The sequence below is a fragment of the Lepisosteus platostomus genome, chromosome 14 (genome assembly GCF_059453375.1).
Source record: "Lepisosteus platostomus isolate fLepPlt1 chromosome 14, fLepPlt1.hap1, whole genome shotgun sequence".
In the NCBI taxonomy this organism is placed as follows: Eukaryota; Metazoa; Chordata; class Actinopteri; order Semionotiformes; family Lepisosteidae; genus Lepisosteus; species Lepisosteus platostomus.
Window position 1 is genome coordinate 24,521,993 of NC_142624.1, and position 18,512 is coordinate 24,540,504.

General features: G+C 35.4%; 1 protein-coding gene across 1 annotated transcript in view; it reads left to right on the plus strand.

Moving 5' to 3' along the window:
* The first annotated feature begins 492 nt into the window (after positions 1 to 492).
* Positions 493 to 18,512, plus strand: part of znf804a (zinc finger protein 804A) — a 72,183-nt gene continuing 54,163 nt past the window's right edge. The window contains exon 1 of the mRNA XM_088605181.1: positions 493 to 1,215. Coding sequence (XP_088461307.1) covers positions 1,105 to 1,215 — 111 coding nt within the window. The 5' untranslated portion in view covers positions 493 to 1,104. The remainder of the gene's footprint in view (positions 1,216 to 18,512) is intronic.

Below are 18,512 nucleotides of genomic sequence, written 5' to 3' on the forward strand. Positions count from 1 at the left end.
TTTTAGTGTAGTTAATGTATTATACTACACTTTGTTTCTGGCAGTATTTTAAAATGTAACAAATACGAGATGTGCCTGTTAAACTGCAAAGTTGTATTAACAGCAATTTACACAGAAGTAATTATCAAGCTTTAAGATTAATGCCCTTAATCAACACATTCAAAGACAACTATTTATAGAAGAGCTTAACCTTTAATTAAGACATTTCATTTAAGACAGGTGGCATATGCTGTTAACACTGGTATACTGCTATTGACACTGAAATGACTTTTATTATAGAAGGTTTAGGAATATAAAAAATATTTTTTATCAGACATACGTCTTACTCAGATTAAGACAATTAAAATAATTGGAGGTAAAGCAGCATACAGTATATCTTTGTAATAATACCCATGACTCCCGTTATACATGCATATGCCTGTCAGCTGCAGGCTCCTTACCTGATCCTCTGATTTCTAGCAGTTCATATGGCTGCTGCTACCACAGCTACTTGCAGCAGCCTGCTGCATCCTGGTTGGCTCGTGAGCGGGGCTGACTCAGTAGATCTGGAGAGGCAGTGTGTGACAGATGTACTTCTCCTACAGCCCTTGCTGTCAGACTAGTGGCTTCTTGCCATTGGCTCAGTGCATTGGACCAGCAACAGTGTACTCTATAATACTATGCCTGTTTGTGCCATAGTGAACATCAGAATTCTTTCAGCAGGAGAAGCTTGCAGCGAGCGGAGCTGCACTTCAGGCAGAGCTGAGTGAGGCAAGCTGAACGTTCTGCTGCCGATGCCAGTGGAGGAGAGCCAGAGCTGTTTTCATAGTGGACTGAATGAGGAAATCAACAAAAGCCGTGAATGGCTCAGCTCAGCTGCAGCTACCTAATGATGCCTGACCACTTTGGAAATGAGAAGAGTTCTTGGGGACAAAAATAAAGATTTTCCCACTTGATTCTTGAGTAAAGCACTTATCAATACCCTTACAAAACAAAAGGGTAATGCAGTTCTTCTGATCACTGGAGTTTACACAGCCTAGAATTTGGGACATACTTTTTCCTTTTCATTTGCTTCTTGTCTGGCTGAACTGTGTGCACTCTGTGCATGGAAGCTGTGGGTCCCATATGGCTTGTTATTATATTGTCATCAGCTCCACACACCTCAGCAATGGTCACTTTCGAAACATCAAGGGAGTTTTCAGGGGCCCGCTCAGCAAGAATGGAAACAAGACCTTGGTAATTATTAGTATTTTTACTTATGTGCACATTATTTACAGTATATTCTATTCCAATGATGTATGTAAAAAGGTCTTACAAAGCTAGATGCAAAAGCTGTTAGTTATTACAGATTTAACTCAAACACTGAAAACTGCCTGTTTTGAAACTGTATAAAAGAGTTAGAAATTCACTTTATACTCAGTTGCAGGGCTACTTTATCTTACTAAATGTATGATGACAGTATAGTACGTATTATCACAGATGGGAAGAATAAGAAGTGTTCCAACCAGTGACTGTAGGTCAATCTAGGACAGATGGATTTGGAAGATTATAATCCACATATACAAAATCTGATTAGATTTTTTTCCCCAATGTTCTCAGATCCACTGTAATCATGCTTATAAGGGTTTAACCCCTAGGTTATCTTATTATGCTTCTATCAAGAACTCTGGAGCAGATAAGCATGGATTCTCTGTCACTATACCATAAATCTAACATTTACCCTTTTTAACTGGTGAACACATATCTGGCACAAGATGAAAGCAAAGAAATTAGATAGAATATAATGTTTATTTTTTAAGTTCTTTGGTTCCTTAAAGAATGAGTTTAAATGCAATTTTGTTGTTTTTTGGTTTGGGAAGAAAAGTCTTAATCTAATGTTGAATTTATGTTTCCCAATAGATTTATGAACCTGAAGAAACTTCATAGTACTCCTTCTCAAAACCTTTTAAAGTGTTATTGAAAATGCATTGCTTTTTTGCTTATTACACCTCATTCTGAGCATCATTTCTAGATGAATGTGCCCTTATAAGAATTAAATATTTGTTTTGCATGAAAAATGAATGTTCTCCTGAGTGGAACAAATCCTGAGTGCACTTTATAAATCTAAAATCTGTGGTTAAAGATTAACATATCTCAAGCATTTGATAGTATGGTGGTAAAAAAACAACAAATCATTTCCAATCAATAGAAACGATATGCCTAAAATCCACGTAGCAACTAGCTAAGAATAATTATGTGAATCAGTCCAGCTCTTACTGAAATAACTCCAAGTTATTTTATTATTATTGCTGTAACCCTGATGTCATTTAACCTAAAATTAAGGAGGCTAGCAGGCATGAGAGTGGTTGTTACTTCCAATTTCACAGAGATCCATAATAAATATATGTGCCTGGCTTCAAGTTGTATATTGCGGTTGTAAATCTTTTGTCCGCAGAGTGTGCTGTACAGAACAGCAAAATGTAACATTTAAAGAGCTTTAGTTTGAGTACAAGCAGAGGAAGCCTTTCAGGTTCAGAAATATTTATTTTTAAAAGCTTCTGTTGCAGAAAATATTTACTGTAAAAACTGATAAACTGACACCTGAGAGTTAGTTCTAACCTTTAACATCAACTTAGAAATCTTATCAATATACAGTACAGTATAATAATTTGAAAAAAGAAAATTCGCAGTGAGAAACAAGATAGCAGCAGTATGCGATATTGATATTATCAAGCATAACAGCAATCCTATTATTCACATAACCTAAATAGTCAATGTCCATTTATTCCCGTAATTAAAGACACCTGTACTCTGATAATTGCTATGTCAAAAAATACAGTCTGGAATCACCTGTTGAATAAAAACATACTAACCTTTGTTTTTGCACTCCAAAAAGTAACAACCGAAATTCTCACTTGCGCAAACAATTAAAAAATAAATATGTTGTCTCAGACAAATAGTCATCTTTTTCAATTAAACATTCTATGTATTTTTGTAATTATTCTTAGTGTTAAATTATTTTTAGCCTGGATTGTGAACATATTGGATTATAGCAATATTGTTAAATCTGATGAAGGTTTTTATTTTCTCAGGCAATGTTTATTGTGGTTCATTGAAAGGAAAACAAAAGGAAATCTACTGGCACCTTAAAGGGGAACTAAGCCTTCCCAGCTTAGCGCAGCATCACATGAAAGGTTTCAAACTGTTATCATTAGCAAAAGATTTAATTTCATGCAGTGTGGCTGCTGAGCTTGCAAGACTCAAAGCAGACCCCAAACAACTAGGGAGTTGTTGTACTAAGCAGCTGAAAATGCAAAGGCAGCCAGCACAGAAAATACAGTGTCTTTACAAGCCTCGTTTTTAAAGAAATTTGTTACATGTAGAAAATATGACTGTAAAGAGATTATCCACATGTCACACTTAAAGACTATATAAGACTAAATAGAGCACAGTTTGTTTTCTTAAGCAAATTGTGATTACTCCAGTACAATTTTGTATCTGTTAACATCTTATGCTGTCTCACAACAATGGTTAGTGGTTAAATTGTAATGTTTAATTAGTCATTTAAAATGTTCATGACAGAATTCCATGAAATTTAATGAAAGAATTAGTTATGTTATGGCATTACATTTTAATAATTCTCTTTTTGAAGTGCTTAATGTTTGCATTTGTAAAAAGCTATATTTTCAACATACAATAACATAAGTTTATTATACTGTTATAAGTTTCTCTGCATTCTAGAGATGTTTCATGTTGCTTTGAATAATAACATAAGAACAGAACAAGAGGTGCCCATTCAGTACATCTAATTTTGGTTCAGTCTGACCCCACATTTTTTCTCATCAGTTTTGATTTTCTTGTGTCACTTTTACATATCATTTGATTTTTTTTCCATTGTTGATTTAATTCTGTTTCTTGTCAAAGTATATTATTATGATGATGTATTGGAACAATTCATCATTGTCACCTGCATCTACTGTATATACATTGTAGGGCTAAAGCCAGAATCATCATATGCACAGCTAATTTGTAATACAAAGAGTATCCTGCCTCCTTCAAAACCCAGCTTCAACACTACATGAATTAACTTGTAAAGACAATATAAGTATCTTTGATTTAACTCCTCTAGAGTTTGCTTGCTTGTCAGTGTGTAAATGTGAAATAATCGATTGAGCATGAAAATAGAACACTGCTGGCAAAGGATTTCTAAAGAGTTTTGTTACACTGGAAAGTTTTCCGTAACTTCAGTGACCTATTGTAACTGATCAGTGACAACATCTTGCAATGCATTCGCCCAAATACATTTTTTCTTACTAGAGTAGCTGTTTTAATAGCAATTATAAAAGTCTGTTCAGGATGGAATAAGAATTGTTCTAGTAGACAAAATACAATAACAGATGTTTCAAGAATAGAAGAAAAAACAGACTTTCACCTTAAGCATACAATACTTTGAAATTTCAAATTCGGTGATGCAATTGTTTAAACCAGTTGTCTTATTCAGAACAAGAACAGAGATGATTGCAAAGGTTTTATACCAATCTCTGAAGACCAGTTCAGCGCAACCTATTTACTATTCTCAAAAAAACAAACATCTCAACTGTTTTGTTAGTGAAACTGATCAACTCCCCTTATTGGCTGCTCTTTTTCATTTCATCTGGAAAGGATACACTTGTCATTAATCTTCAGACTGTACTCCTGCACAGAGTACATGCATTCCTGACTTTATGACAAGAGACACACAAAGAAAAAGACATGCTTTGATTTATGAGCTCTACAGTTAGATACATAGGAGTGTAAAACTCCAACACCTCCCCAGTATTTTTCGGTTAACGCAGTGTAAGGGCTTTTTAACCTGAATACAAACCTTTGCATAATTTACAACATGCTGTATTCTCAATGGTCTGGCTGTCAGGAGTAGTAGAGTAGCACACATCTGAATCACTAACATCTTGTCTGTTTAAATGGCTGTTTCTTCCTCAGAATTTATTTTCTACTAATTGCGAGCTGTGCTGCGAAGGGATGAAGGGGCGAGCGAAGAGTGCCTTGCAATGTGTGAACGCAGACTGATCACAGGGAAATTTGATAAAGTCAGCCTTCTGCTTTGCTGCAATGATTTTCTAACTGCCATAGTCAGGGGCTTATTGCTTTTTGAAGAAGAAGTGTGTGATTATACAGCTGTTATGCCCCACTCAAACAGATACCATTTTATAGATTCAGAGTTTAACAGCTGGGGTATACGAAACCACTGTTTTGAATTCTGTCCATATTAATTATTTGACTACAAAGTCATTCAAATTTGTTGAAAAGGCAGTGAATTGCAATTTCTCTCAACACCCCCACCCTTCACAAATGTAATCAATGATATACAGTAAAGTGCTTTTATTTATTTGAAGTATTTTACCATATTACAAATGAGACAGGTCGGTACTTCAGAAGTACTTGTTTTGCACACATACAGTATGCGCTATGACCAGGTAAAGAAAATAGTTCCTAGTTCCAATCACTCATTCCAACCTGGAGAACCTTTTTTACTCTATTCACTCAGGATAAATGTTGCACATGCTAATTTAAAGCTGTCGGTGCCTGCCAGCCTCTCTTAGCTGTTAGAATATCACTATTTAATTTGCATAACCCCACATGTTGTTTCAGGAATGTTGCATGAATTTGAGATTATACAATTATTCATATATATTATAATCAAAGCAAAGTTATTTTGGAATAACCTTGAAAAATAACATCTTGCAAACAGAATTGTAATATCAGTTAAAGACAGACGTGTTACACAGAGTGAGGTTTGAAGGGGTTTCCACAATGGACCACATTGTTTGTGTTAGCATTTTTCACGTTTTTGAAGGCACTTTGCTTAAGTGAAAACTGTTAGCTGGGTAAAACGTTTATGATTTTGAGTTATTTAACATTATTTTATTAATGTCCCTTAACGTACATATATACAGTAATATTTATTTTGCATCATAATGGTCATTTCTAGAAAAGAATAACAATAGACTGTATTTAAAATCAGACAGAAAATAATATGTTTTAAGATGTGGCTTAGTGTTCACACAGTAGTGAAAAACCAAAGGGTATGTCTCATTCACACTATTCTTTCCATGAAAACATTCGTCTAAATAAACAGCGTATTTATGAGTCACAAAGCTACAGCTTTACTGTTTGCAGCTCTTGGATTTTTGGTCTCTTACAAAGCATGAAATTAAAATTGTATTTCACAGCATAAGTGAACAGAATTGACTGTATAATGCATTTTAAGGTGCAAGAGTTTTTTTTACTCCTTTTAGTATTTAACATATTTTAAAGAATGTTGGATACTGCGTCTTTTTAGGTGAATGTTTTGGTTTTATGTGGCATAAGGGCATAAACCACAAACTTGTTAAAAATATTTGTTTACTGTTTGAGCTTTTTGTGCATTAAATCCTTCATAACAGGCGTAACACAAAATAGGCATTGTAACAAAATATTTGGGAAGTCTCCTATCACCTTCATTTTATTTTTCATGTAGACAGCCCAAAATGAATCTTGATAGAGAATATCCTTATTGCAATTGTGTGCAGTACATCAGTAGCTTGCAACTGGTTGACATGATACCTTTAATTGAAGTATATTTTTAATAGATCTTCTGAGGTTTTATTTTTTCAATTATTTATTTGCTTTCACTCACCATATTCCTGAAGAGACTAAATTTGACTTTGATTTCTGCCAGGAGCAATTGTTTACTTTGCCATGGTAGTTTTCTTAAATCCTTTTTAATCTTGAAAGAATTAAGGGTACAACTACCGTAATTGTAGTTTCAGCATTCTTGTTTTATTAATTAATTGCAACAAACAAATGTGAAAATATAATGTTATACATATATATTATTACATTCATACAAACATTGTTCTAAATAAAAAGAAGAGCAGATATTGAATTCTTGACTGGAATTTAACTAGTCTGCTTGATTAATAATTGACCAATGAGGATAATATTATAATGTAGAATATTTGACATGACTTTAAAGACTGATTTGATTCTTTGACCCAAACCTTTTACCTCAACCTTTGTGAGGCTAATCAAAGATGACATATTTTACATTTGCAGAAAAAATGTATTTAAACAAAATAAATGCATAAGAAATTATTCTTACCTGAATATTTACCAGAGGGCTCTTGCTGGTGAGATAATTTCCCCAACATTCATATGTTCTTCATGTTGATTCCTGTGGTATTTTACAGTATATACATTTCTGTGTGGCTTTTCATGAGTAAGAAAAGACAAATCAAATTATATTATATAAGATGTCTAAAAAACAATGTGTGTTTTATATAGAAACAATTGTAAGAATGTAATCTTTGTAAAGACAAAAGAACCATGAAGAAAAAATACATGCATACATATAGTGCAACTATTTGCTTTCATCATATATAACTGCACTACAGGTCAAATTAACAGTTAGTACTGTATGTGGCATAATCTAAAAATAGGCTGTAGAGAATCTGAGATATTGGGGTGTTATGTACATTGGTGTTCCTGCCATATGCTTCTGTAATCAGGTTAAAAAATATTTTGTAGCTATATAAAGCTATATACTATATACTATAGCTTTATAGTACAGCAGTTTCTAAAAGCAAATGTCAAAATTATGACTTTACTTTAATTGTGCACAGTGTAGAACTCCTGAAAAAAAGGTTGGAGGATGTGAAATCTGAATCTCTAGGTCTTTTCACATTAGACATCATTTCAGAACAGGTTATACAAAACCCATGAGAAATGCAATGGAAATGTTCATTCATAGTTGTTAATTATCCATGTCTCATCACATTCAATTTCTTGGCATGATGCAATGCAATTACCATATTCAAGTTGGAGAACTCTTAATCCCAGATCATATAAATGTGCTTCTGTTGCGTGGAGTGTCGTGACACATCATGCCGTTTCTAAAACAAATAATGAGCATATGAAAGCCATTCTAACTCAAGAATACACTGAACTCATGAAGGTACAATTTCCATTAAGTTGCTAGGCCAGTTAAAGGGTAGGGAAGCAGCGAGATGTATTTTCTTAAGTAGAAGAGCATATCAATAAACGTTTCCAAGGTGTGACATCGGGAATATGTATTTGACAATAGACTGAAATATTTTGAGCATTGTACATATAGTATGTGCAATGAAATACTGAGAGTTTCCTCCAAGACAATCAGTCCCTGAGCAGAGCATGGGGTTGGAAATGCTACAATCAGGGAACCCCTTCGGCTGTAGTTGTGCCGTAAATACCCTCTGAAATGTAAGCGTATTTAGGATAGTTGAGATCATTGTGTTTAGAATAGGAACAGTTAGCTCAGGAAGACCACCAGAGGTGCTGGTGTTTACAGCTGAGCTCCAGCTAGTGCAGACAGCTCCTGCACTGCAAAGCAGGGCCAGATTGTGGACACAATCATTTAGAATCACCTGACACTTCACCATTGTCACTGAAAGTGATGCTCACAGTTTTTTGGCAGGTGTAACAGTCATTTTAAAATACACCTTGTTTGCAGCAGCCATAATTAGACTTGTTAAATGAAAATCTCCGGGTTATAATATTTTTACAGTACAGGCCATATAAAATTGTGTTTAAATAGACTTCTTTTATTGCCTTCTGATTTTGTAATAAAACTGCATTCCAGTGTTATAGGGATAGTTTATATAATCTGAAATGTACCTATTTCAATATTTTACTTCAATTTTAAGATTGTGATGTGATTTTGTTCATTGTAGTTCTCCCCTCATAGAAATTCACCTTGCAAACTACTGTACATGCTCTTTAAGCCTTTATTAGCCTTTAAGAATAATACACAATGATAAGTACACAATGATATAAAATTGTAATAGTATTCATCTGAGACATCAATTTCTTAAGCATTAATCTTTGTTGAAGCATACCTTTTAAACTAATAACTTCCCAGTATTTTTTGAGCCACAGAAGGAGTGCCAATAAGACAATAAAAAAGCTAATTATTGACTGTTTTTGCTACGTTACATTATGAAATACATAAATGTGTTACATTTTCTTGAATGCAGAGAGCCTTTGGTGTTTCATCTTGAAACTATTAGGAATAAGTGTGATTGAAGACAAATTATTTCATGCTCTTATGGTTCTTTGCCTCAAAGCTAGCACTGTTTTACAATCTGTGTGGAATGCTAAACTATTGAAAAACTGGACTTCCAGTGTTCTGTTTGAAGTAACTGAATAGCTATTTATTCTGTACATGGGGTATCATTTACCATGTTCTTTTTATTTTTTTTCTATTGCTGTACTAATGCCTATTTGCATATAGACTTCTATCTCCATTCAGCATACCACACTCAACAAAGTTGCTTGGAGCGATTAGTGTCTGAAGCTTAACAGTGCCTCAGTGATCTATAGTTTTTATTGGGTAAACATTGTAAGGCAGAAGGTTTTCTGATGGATGTACTGGGGTGTACAATGACCTGTATAGTGACCTTCTAAATGTACAGTAGATTAAAGATACATACACACAATAATATTTTGTATTAATTATTACATTCTCTTATGGTCTCTTAAATTCTTAATTATTGTTTCATTTTTTTTTTAAATTTCATTTTTAAATTCCCTGTTTTCTCCCTCTTTGGCTGGAACTGAAAGCTTCAGAAAAGATTAATTTTTGAGGGGAAATGACAGAGTTGCACATGATTTGGGTCAGAATTACAGGTTCTAAATGCTTTTTATGTATTAGACTGTATTACTGTCTTCACTTTTGAATTCAAAATACTCATACTTAAGTACAGTAATTACATTCATCTGTAATTAGTACAGTTCTTCTACAAAAATAATTACTTTTACAATAAATGACTCAAGGTTCTATACTGTATATTAGATAATGTATTATTTAGATATGATATATCTAAATTAATGCACCAAATGCTGATTTGTAAGACTAACTTTGCTGTAAATGTACTAGCTTGCTCAATGAGATTTAACAATCGATTTTCTCCAGCAAAGCACAGGTGCTGAATGTATCGTTTTTATTTGTGATTCTACTGAGGAGTATATTTCTTATTCATCTACTCCTTATCTCAAGCTTAAAAAAACAACAGAGAAAAGTAAAACACCAAAATGCAGGAGAAGATCTCTGTTTCACTTGGTTTTTAATTTAACCCCACTGTGTAAAGCAAACAGTTTAATGGTATAGGACCTCTTCTGAAGTCTTATTATGTAATCAGTTTTGCAATTATTCTTTCAGGATACAAATAAGGGATATATATTTCCATATATAGAATGATTTCCAAATATATTTCATATATACCATATATGCTTGCACTTGTATAGCTTTCATATTAATACATTTTGTTGCACCTTTCTTCAGGGTAATTACCATAGGATATTTCCTTCCAAAATAAGATGGCAGTTCAGAGAAAACTCATTTTTAAGACTTGTGAGCAGAGAATTGCATTTTGAAAGAAAGGGGGTGTTTCTAATTGAGTTTACACAGACAAATGAGTCTGGTTTGTGAATTTAACTTTGGGATTTTTTGTTTAGCTTTATTGACTCAATTACAAACTAAGCAATGACAGTGCTACAAATAGCAATATGATCTTCACAGTTAATATCTTCGAAGGAATGGAATAACCCCTTTTATCATATACAGGAAACCAGCAACATAAGTGGATCTTCATGTCCATTTCATTGACAGTGTTCTATCTACCAAATGTTGGTCCCATGTCTTTATTGATCCCAGATGACTGTGCTTTTTGTCAATTATAACTGCTAAAAAACGATTTTTTTCCTTTTTTCATACATCAACCAATGATTATGTTCCTTCATTTATACTAACTTTCAGGTTAAGGTTTTCCCAAAAACGTCATTACAGTTTTAAAAGCCAATAAGAAACAATTTCCAATCAGTCCAGTAAAAGTCAAAGATTTAATTTTACTTAGAAAAATTATTTCCTATCAAAAACATATTTTTAGAAGAATAAAATAAAATTTGAAAAGTTAATTTCTTAAATGATTAATTCAATTAAGCAACCAAAAGCCTGATTGAAAAATAGCTAAGGACTAAGATTATAAAGCCTCGATCTGAAGTTTTTTTTTTCATTTTTCAAGGCAGTTCTATCATATTTGCATATGCAGTTACATTTATTTCTTAATTATACACATTTGTTTAGACACGACTACTCTCTGCAGAGGTACAGTACATAAAACTAAAAATACTCGGGAAAAGCAAAGTAAAACAATAATCCTTAGATGCCCTTTGTTTTGATTGCAGCTGCTGCTTTTATTGGATTTTTTTCTATTTCCACTCTTTGCCTTAATTGCATTTGTTTTGTTGTTTTAAGCGATATTGTGATGGAATCATTAAAATATCTGGATGTTTACTTGACAAAAATCATTAGCATACTCTTCTTACATCCAGGAAAATTAATTATGCCTTATAAAGTGCTTGTCAAATTAAATATGGTGAAGCATTTGCTATTATTGCCCCACGTGTAGTTTTGCGACACTTTAAGGTCAGGCGTGCCTTTGATAACTTTGCACTGCGGTCAAAATTAATACCTTCATATGGCATCTATGAAACTCCCCAGGGAAATCCTTTTATTGTTAGCCTTGAAAGGTGAATTTTTTTTAACACCGGCAAACCTCCCCTATAAGTTGGGCTAAAAGAGGCTATATGTGATATCATCTCTATATTCCTGTGCTAGGCTGTTTTTCTATTATTATTTGTAGTTTAATTTATGTTTCAGTGCTGCTCGGGATAAATAATTTATGTGTAGTCAGTGTACCTGAAGCATTAGTAGGGGAGAGTACAGAGTGATTTGATTTGCTTCTTGGGATTACCTCAATCAGTACTGGAGTGGCCAGGCAATCACACAGTAAGTCTGACAGATGGAAACCCAAGCAAATGTCAAAATGTTTTTCTGTAGAAACTGGCTTGCTGCCAGATCTGTCTTGATATAGTATTGGATGAGTGTAGTGTGGTGTATTGAGAAGCCTGCAATAATGTAATTCATCTTCAAAGGATAGTAACAATAAACAGCATGAGTAAGGGTATGAACTTGTATGTAACTTAAACTAACAGATAAATAGATACTGTGCAATAAAGAAGCAATTTTGAAACAGTAGTGTACAGTATACAGGCTATATTAGTTTTAAATAATAGGGCTTATTGGCTGTGGTGCTGAATGGTAAATTACAACTTGTGGTTTTATTCAACATATACTGTAAGAAACATAATCTGATACAAATCAGCCCTAATAAAGAATTATGAACTAACACATATTCAGTTGTTTTTTCTAGGTTTGGAATGATAAGCAGTGGTGCAAATCTGAAGAAAAAAAGAAATTAGTGGGCAAACGGATCACTTTGGGGGGTTGAGAGGACTCCCAAATAAAAATTAATTTTATAAATCTTACTGTGTATGGAAGACACCATGTTTCATAATACACATACTAAAATCAACTTCAAATGGTTGAGTATGGATTCAATAAAAACTCCAAACAAAAAGGGGAAAAATGCATTCATGTGCACTTTGTATTTCAGGAATACTTAATTTGTTAAATTGTACTGTAGGTTGAATGAATGTTGGAGACTGAAACAGCTGCAAACCATTCACATAAGAACAACAGGAAATTGGCTGGTTGATTACATTTTAGTATCTGCATGACCAATTTAAAACCAGAAGAAGGTGTTGGAACTATTACTGTTATATATTATTAACAGGTGGGTCATTTTAATTCCAATTTACGTTCTGAGCTTCATGCAAACTATTTTTAATGTTACAGTATGCATACTGTATATATATGAAAGATACAGGATTCGCTAATATAATGGAATAACAGAATATCTGCATACCCTGAAAGAACATCACCTATTGTAAATACAGAACATTTGCTAGCTCTAACTTGCCTTAATGTTTAATTAATTATTTAATGTTAATGTTTAATTCCTAACTGGGAAGCAGTGCTCCCCTGTTTCATGGGATCACTTTACAAAGAATTAAACAGAAACCACACAAGCAATCACTGTAAGCAGTTTATTAAGTGAAAGACAACACCTCTGACTGCAAAAAAAGTGCTGAAGAGGTAACTTCGACCACTGCTCATTCAAAGAATCAAAAAGTTATAGTTAAGGAATGTACTGCTTTGCTTACTCATTAGCACTTTTTTAATCTCTAAAGGATGTATACTGTGGGTACAGACACAATTAGGTTGAGAAGCACTTCTGTACAGACTTTTTGCTATTTGAATCATTTAAAATCATGTATTGTTATTATCTGTACTAAAGTGAGCTTTCGCTATAGTTGGAATCTCTGAAATTATCTCGATATACATGTAATTAGAAAGTGGAAATTTCATTTTTTAATGATTTACCATTTTTCCCTGTATACTTCTGTAAAATTATCTACATCTAGCACACAATTGAAATAATATTAAAAGTTTATATAAATATACATTAAATTACATCATTACTTTGTTTGGCACACTTTCCCCCTGCCACTCACAGCCCAGAACTAATTGCAGTTGGATTTTACTTCTGTGATTCTGAGTTTTGCTATTCTGGGAGACTGTAACTCAAAGTCTCCTAGCCGAAACCCAGAGCCCCGCTAACTCCAAGACCAGAATCTAAGCTTTTTGTGACATCCCAAGCTTCACTAGATCTTAGAAAGAGATGGTCTTCTAACCCAAACCAGTAAACTATAACCTACTTTATATAAGATAAGACAAGATCACTTCATTGGCCATATACAATTTCTTGTATTAGGAATTTGTCTTTTCACATACCCCAACTTGCTCTCCATGAGACACACAGACAGGGAGAGAAGCTTGGGGTCAGACCGCAGGGTCAGCCATTTATACGGTACCCCTGGAGCAATTGGGGTTAAGGGCCTTGCTCAGGGGCCCAACGGAGTAGGATTCCTCTGCCAGCCATGGGATACTAACCAGCAACCTTCCAGCCACAGGTGCAGATCATTAGCCACAGAGCACCACCCTGCACATATAAACCTGTTCTGTCTGTAACCTTAAACCAAACAGCAAATAGGGCCTTTCAGCACTGAGAAAGGTCTTCTTTTCCCCTGTGACCAATCACCAGGAGTGTTACAGGGTTACCTCCTCCATGCAACTTGAGGAGTTATAAACTGCAGGGTTCCCAGTCAGCCGAAATCAGCAGACTTACATTCAAGGGATCCCTTGTAACTGCCTCTATTACATATCATGGAATTATGCCAAACTGGTGTTGTCTTCCTACCACAATCAGGCACAGGATCTGGAAACTCTGACAACAAGACTCCCTCTGGGATCTGTAACTGAAACCATCCCCCTTCTGGAGGAGAGAAAATATAGCTCTATTTCACCCTCAGTCTTAACCCATCGGTTAACGTTAACTAGTGATATTCTTTACCAGTAGAAGCATGACTCAGCTGATCCTCTTTGGCCAGGGACATTAACCAAAATCCAAACCTTAGCTCTTAACACAGCAGCAGTCAGGTCTGCTACTACTTCACCAAGTCTTCTTTGATTGCTGATGGGATACCTTTCCATCTGACCTAGTGGTTGTCAAAATGACTCCACCCAAGAGCTACACTTCAATTGTTACAATAGGGCAAGGCAGGAACTCCAGACCTATGGCGTTAACCCAAGGTAGAGAGCTATCTATTTTCCACCTCTCCCAGTCTTCCCTTTCATAATCATGACAGAGAATACTGGCTCCTCAGCTGGGGGCTACACATACAGTGCCTTGCGAAAGTATTCGGCCCCCTTGAACTTTTCAACCTTTTGCCACATTTCAGGCTTCAAACATAAAGATATAATTTTTTTATTTTATGTGAAGAATCACCAACAAGTGGGACACAATTGTGAAGTGGAACGAAATCTATTGGATTTTAGAAACTTTTTTAACTAATAAAAAAATGAAAAGTGGGGCGTGCAAAATTATTCGGCCCCTTTACTTTCAGTGCAGCAAACTCACTCCAGAAGATCAGCGAGGATCTCTGAATGATCCAATGTTGTCCTAAATGACTGATGGTGATAAATAGAATCCACCTGTGTGTAATCAAGTCTCTGTAAAAATGCACCTGCTCTGTGATAGTCTCAAGGTTCTGTTGAAAGCGCAGAGAGCATCATGAAGACCAAGGAACACACCAGGCAGGTCCGTAATACTGTTGTGGAGAAGTTTAAAGCCGGATTTGGATAAAAAAAGATTTCCCAAGCTTCAAACATCCCAAGGAGCACTGTGCAAGCGATCATCTTGAAATGGAAGGAGTATCAGACCACTGCAAATCTACCAAGACCTGGCCGTCCCTCTAAACTTTCAGCTCAGACAAGGAGAAGACTGATCATAGATGCAGCCAAGAGGCCCATGATCACTCTGGATGAACTGCAGAGAACTACAGCTGAGGTGGGAGAATCTGTCCATAGGACAACAATCAGTCTTACACTGCACAAATCTGGCCTTTATGGAAGAGTGGCAAGAAGAAAGCCATTTCTCAAAGATATCCATAAAAAGTCTCGTCTAAAGTTTGCCACAAGCCACCTGGGAGACACCCCAAACATGTGGAAGAAGGTGCTCTGGTCAGATGAAACCAAAATCGAACTTTTTGGCCACAATGCAAAACGATATGTTTGGCGTAAAAGCAACACAGCTCATCACCCTCAACACACCATCCCCACTGTCAAACATGGTGGTGGCAGCATCATGGTTTGGGCCTGCTTTTCTTCAGCAGGGACAGGGAAGATGGTTAAAATTGAGGGGAAGATGGATGCAGCCAAATACAGGACCATTCTGGATGAAAACCTGTTGGAGTCTGCAAAAGACCTGAAACTGGGACGGAGATTTATCTTCCAACAAGACAATGATCCCAAACATACAGCAAAATCTACAAAGGAATGGTTCACAAATAAACGTATCCAGGTGTTTGAATGGCCAAGTCAAAGTCCAGACCTGAATCCAATCGAGAATCTGTGGAAAGAGCTGAAAACTGCTGTTCACAAACGCTCTCCATCCAACCTCACTGAGCTCGAGCTGTTTTGCAAGGAAGAATGGGCAAGAATTTCAGTCTCTCGATGTGCAAAACTGATAGAGACATACCCCAAGCGACTTGCAGCTGTAATCGCAGCAAAAGGTGGCTCTACAAAGTATTAACGCAAGGGGGCCGAATAATTTTGCACGCCCCACTTTTCATTTTTTTATTAGTTAAAAAAGTTTCAAAAATCCAATAGATTTCGTTCCACTTCACAATTGTGTCCCACTTGTTGGTGATTCTTCACATAAAATAAAAAATTTATATCTTTATGTTTGAAGCCTGAAATGTGGCAAAAGGTTGAAAAGTTCAAGGGGGCCGAATACTTTCGCAAGGCACTGTATCATTCGCAAGACCCAGCCTTGCTTATCAGTTCAACCATCTGGCCTAACCATCACTGTTGTATCCAAATCTTTGCAACTGGTTTGTTTCAAACATAGAGTTTGACATTAACCAGACGATTCTCTATGTTTCAGTATGATACACAATCAGCCAAAGCAGCAGCCAAGTGCTTTGCTACACCCATGGATAAATATGTGAACTTAACCTGAATCCATTTAAATAAATCTTTAAAACAGTAGTAACTGGACTAAAAAGCTTTCCCAGATGCTAAAACCAATAAAAACAACTGCTGTCCCACTACATACAAACAATCTATACAATAATTTGCTTATGTCCCTCTGTCTGGAACACTTCTTTGAATTTGAATAACTCAAAGACTAAACAAGCTTTTGACCTGATTTCTTTTGAAATAGGTTTTATTTACCAGAAAAATTGAGAAAAAACAATTCGCAGTAAAATGTTCCAAAAAATGTTTCCAAAAAACAACAACAGCAGATAAGATCATTCCAAGTATGTACTCGGTAAGTCCGAAAGGTGCTGAGCAGTTTTACCTTTGTATACTGCTTCTAAATGTCAAAGGAGTTCAAGGTTTTGCCAGAACAATTGATGACAACAAGAGTTGTTTGCTTCAAGAAGAGGCTTGCATTTGCAAGAAGCAGCTATTGTTCAGATGCCAGCTCAACTTCGACACACTTTTGCCCTGATCTGCGTTTTTAATCAACCAAGAGATCCTTTGGTTTTTTGGGAAGAGTTTTTGAATGATATGACGGAAGATTACAGCCAAGATTTCAACGAGCAAATATCCAGAAACAGAGCATCGCAAGACATCGAGGAAATTTGGAAAATTCATGCCTCCAGTTGTGCATCCCTTGGTTTATCAGATCCAGGACCAATTATGAATTCCCAGCAGGAAAAATAGCACATAGTGGATTCAAATCTGTTCCGATCCTCGAAACGTCTGTATCCAGAATGAAGATGAACTCCTTGGAAGCTTTTGCATTTCATTAATGAAGCATCCATGTTATAAACAAATGCTCTGAGATGCATCGATCTCCTGTTAAAAGTCATGACAGATGATCAACTATTTGGTGGTAAGGTATTACTGCTGAGAGGAGTCTTCCGACAGACAACAAATGTAGTGGCAAAAGGATCGAATACTGATGTCACTGAAGCATGCATTAAGAGCTCACAATTATGGAGGTACAGGATGTACAAGTAATACGCCTCACATCAAACACGTGATCTGTAGGACAAATGCTTTCAATAATTGGATTCTTTCGACTGGAGATGGGCAAATAAACAACAATGCTGGCCTTGATAAAACTTTGATTGAAATCCCTGAGAATTTTAACCAACACAACACAACATAATTGATACAATCTATGGCAGAGAATTTAGTGACAACAGAATCAATTTCAGAGCCCTCCAGTAAAATCATTTTAACTTCCAAGAACAAAGATGCCTCATTGCTAAATCATAAGGCAGCTTATTCCTGGAGAATCTAAGCAATAACGAAGTGTGGATACCATCGTAACAGGAAACACTATTAAACTTCCCAACTGAGTTTTTGAACGAGCAAACACCTTCAGGTATGCGTGCTCATAAGCTAAACTTAAAAGTCGGAGCTATCATGATGCTTATCAGAAATCTTAATCCCCCCAAGAAATAACTGTTTTATGGAACCAGATTGGTTGTGAAGACACTACGTCTACAGTACATTTCACTGATGCTGAGATTTTAACTGGAAGCAACAGAGGAGAAAGAGTTTTCATCCCGAGAATTGATTTAGTTCTCAGTGAAAACTTGGGGTTTACTTTGAAGACAAGACAATTTCCTCTAATCTGAACTTTTGTCATCACAATCAACAAATCTCAGGGTCAGACTTTCAACAACGTTGGCGTTTTCCTACCGGAACCAGTTTCTGCTCATGCACAACTTTACATACTGTAGCAGTTTCCAGGTCCAGAGATGAAAATCTTCATACTGTAGCTAATGCAGACAATCAGGGAAAACTCCTAGACAACAGAACTTTTACAAAACATTTTGTACTTAAAGAACTTTTGCAATACGTTTTGTAATTTTTGTGTAACAATTGTAATTTTTTTAAAGGACGATATAGTCATACATGTAAAAAATGATTAAATTGCTTTTTTGTCATTTTTTTAAATGACAGCAGCAAAGGGAGCCGAGGGAGAGGTTTTTGT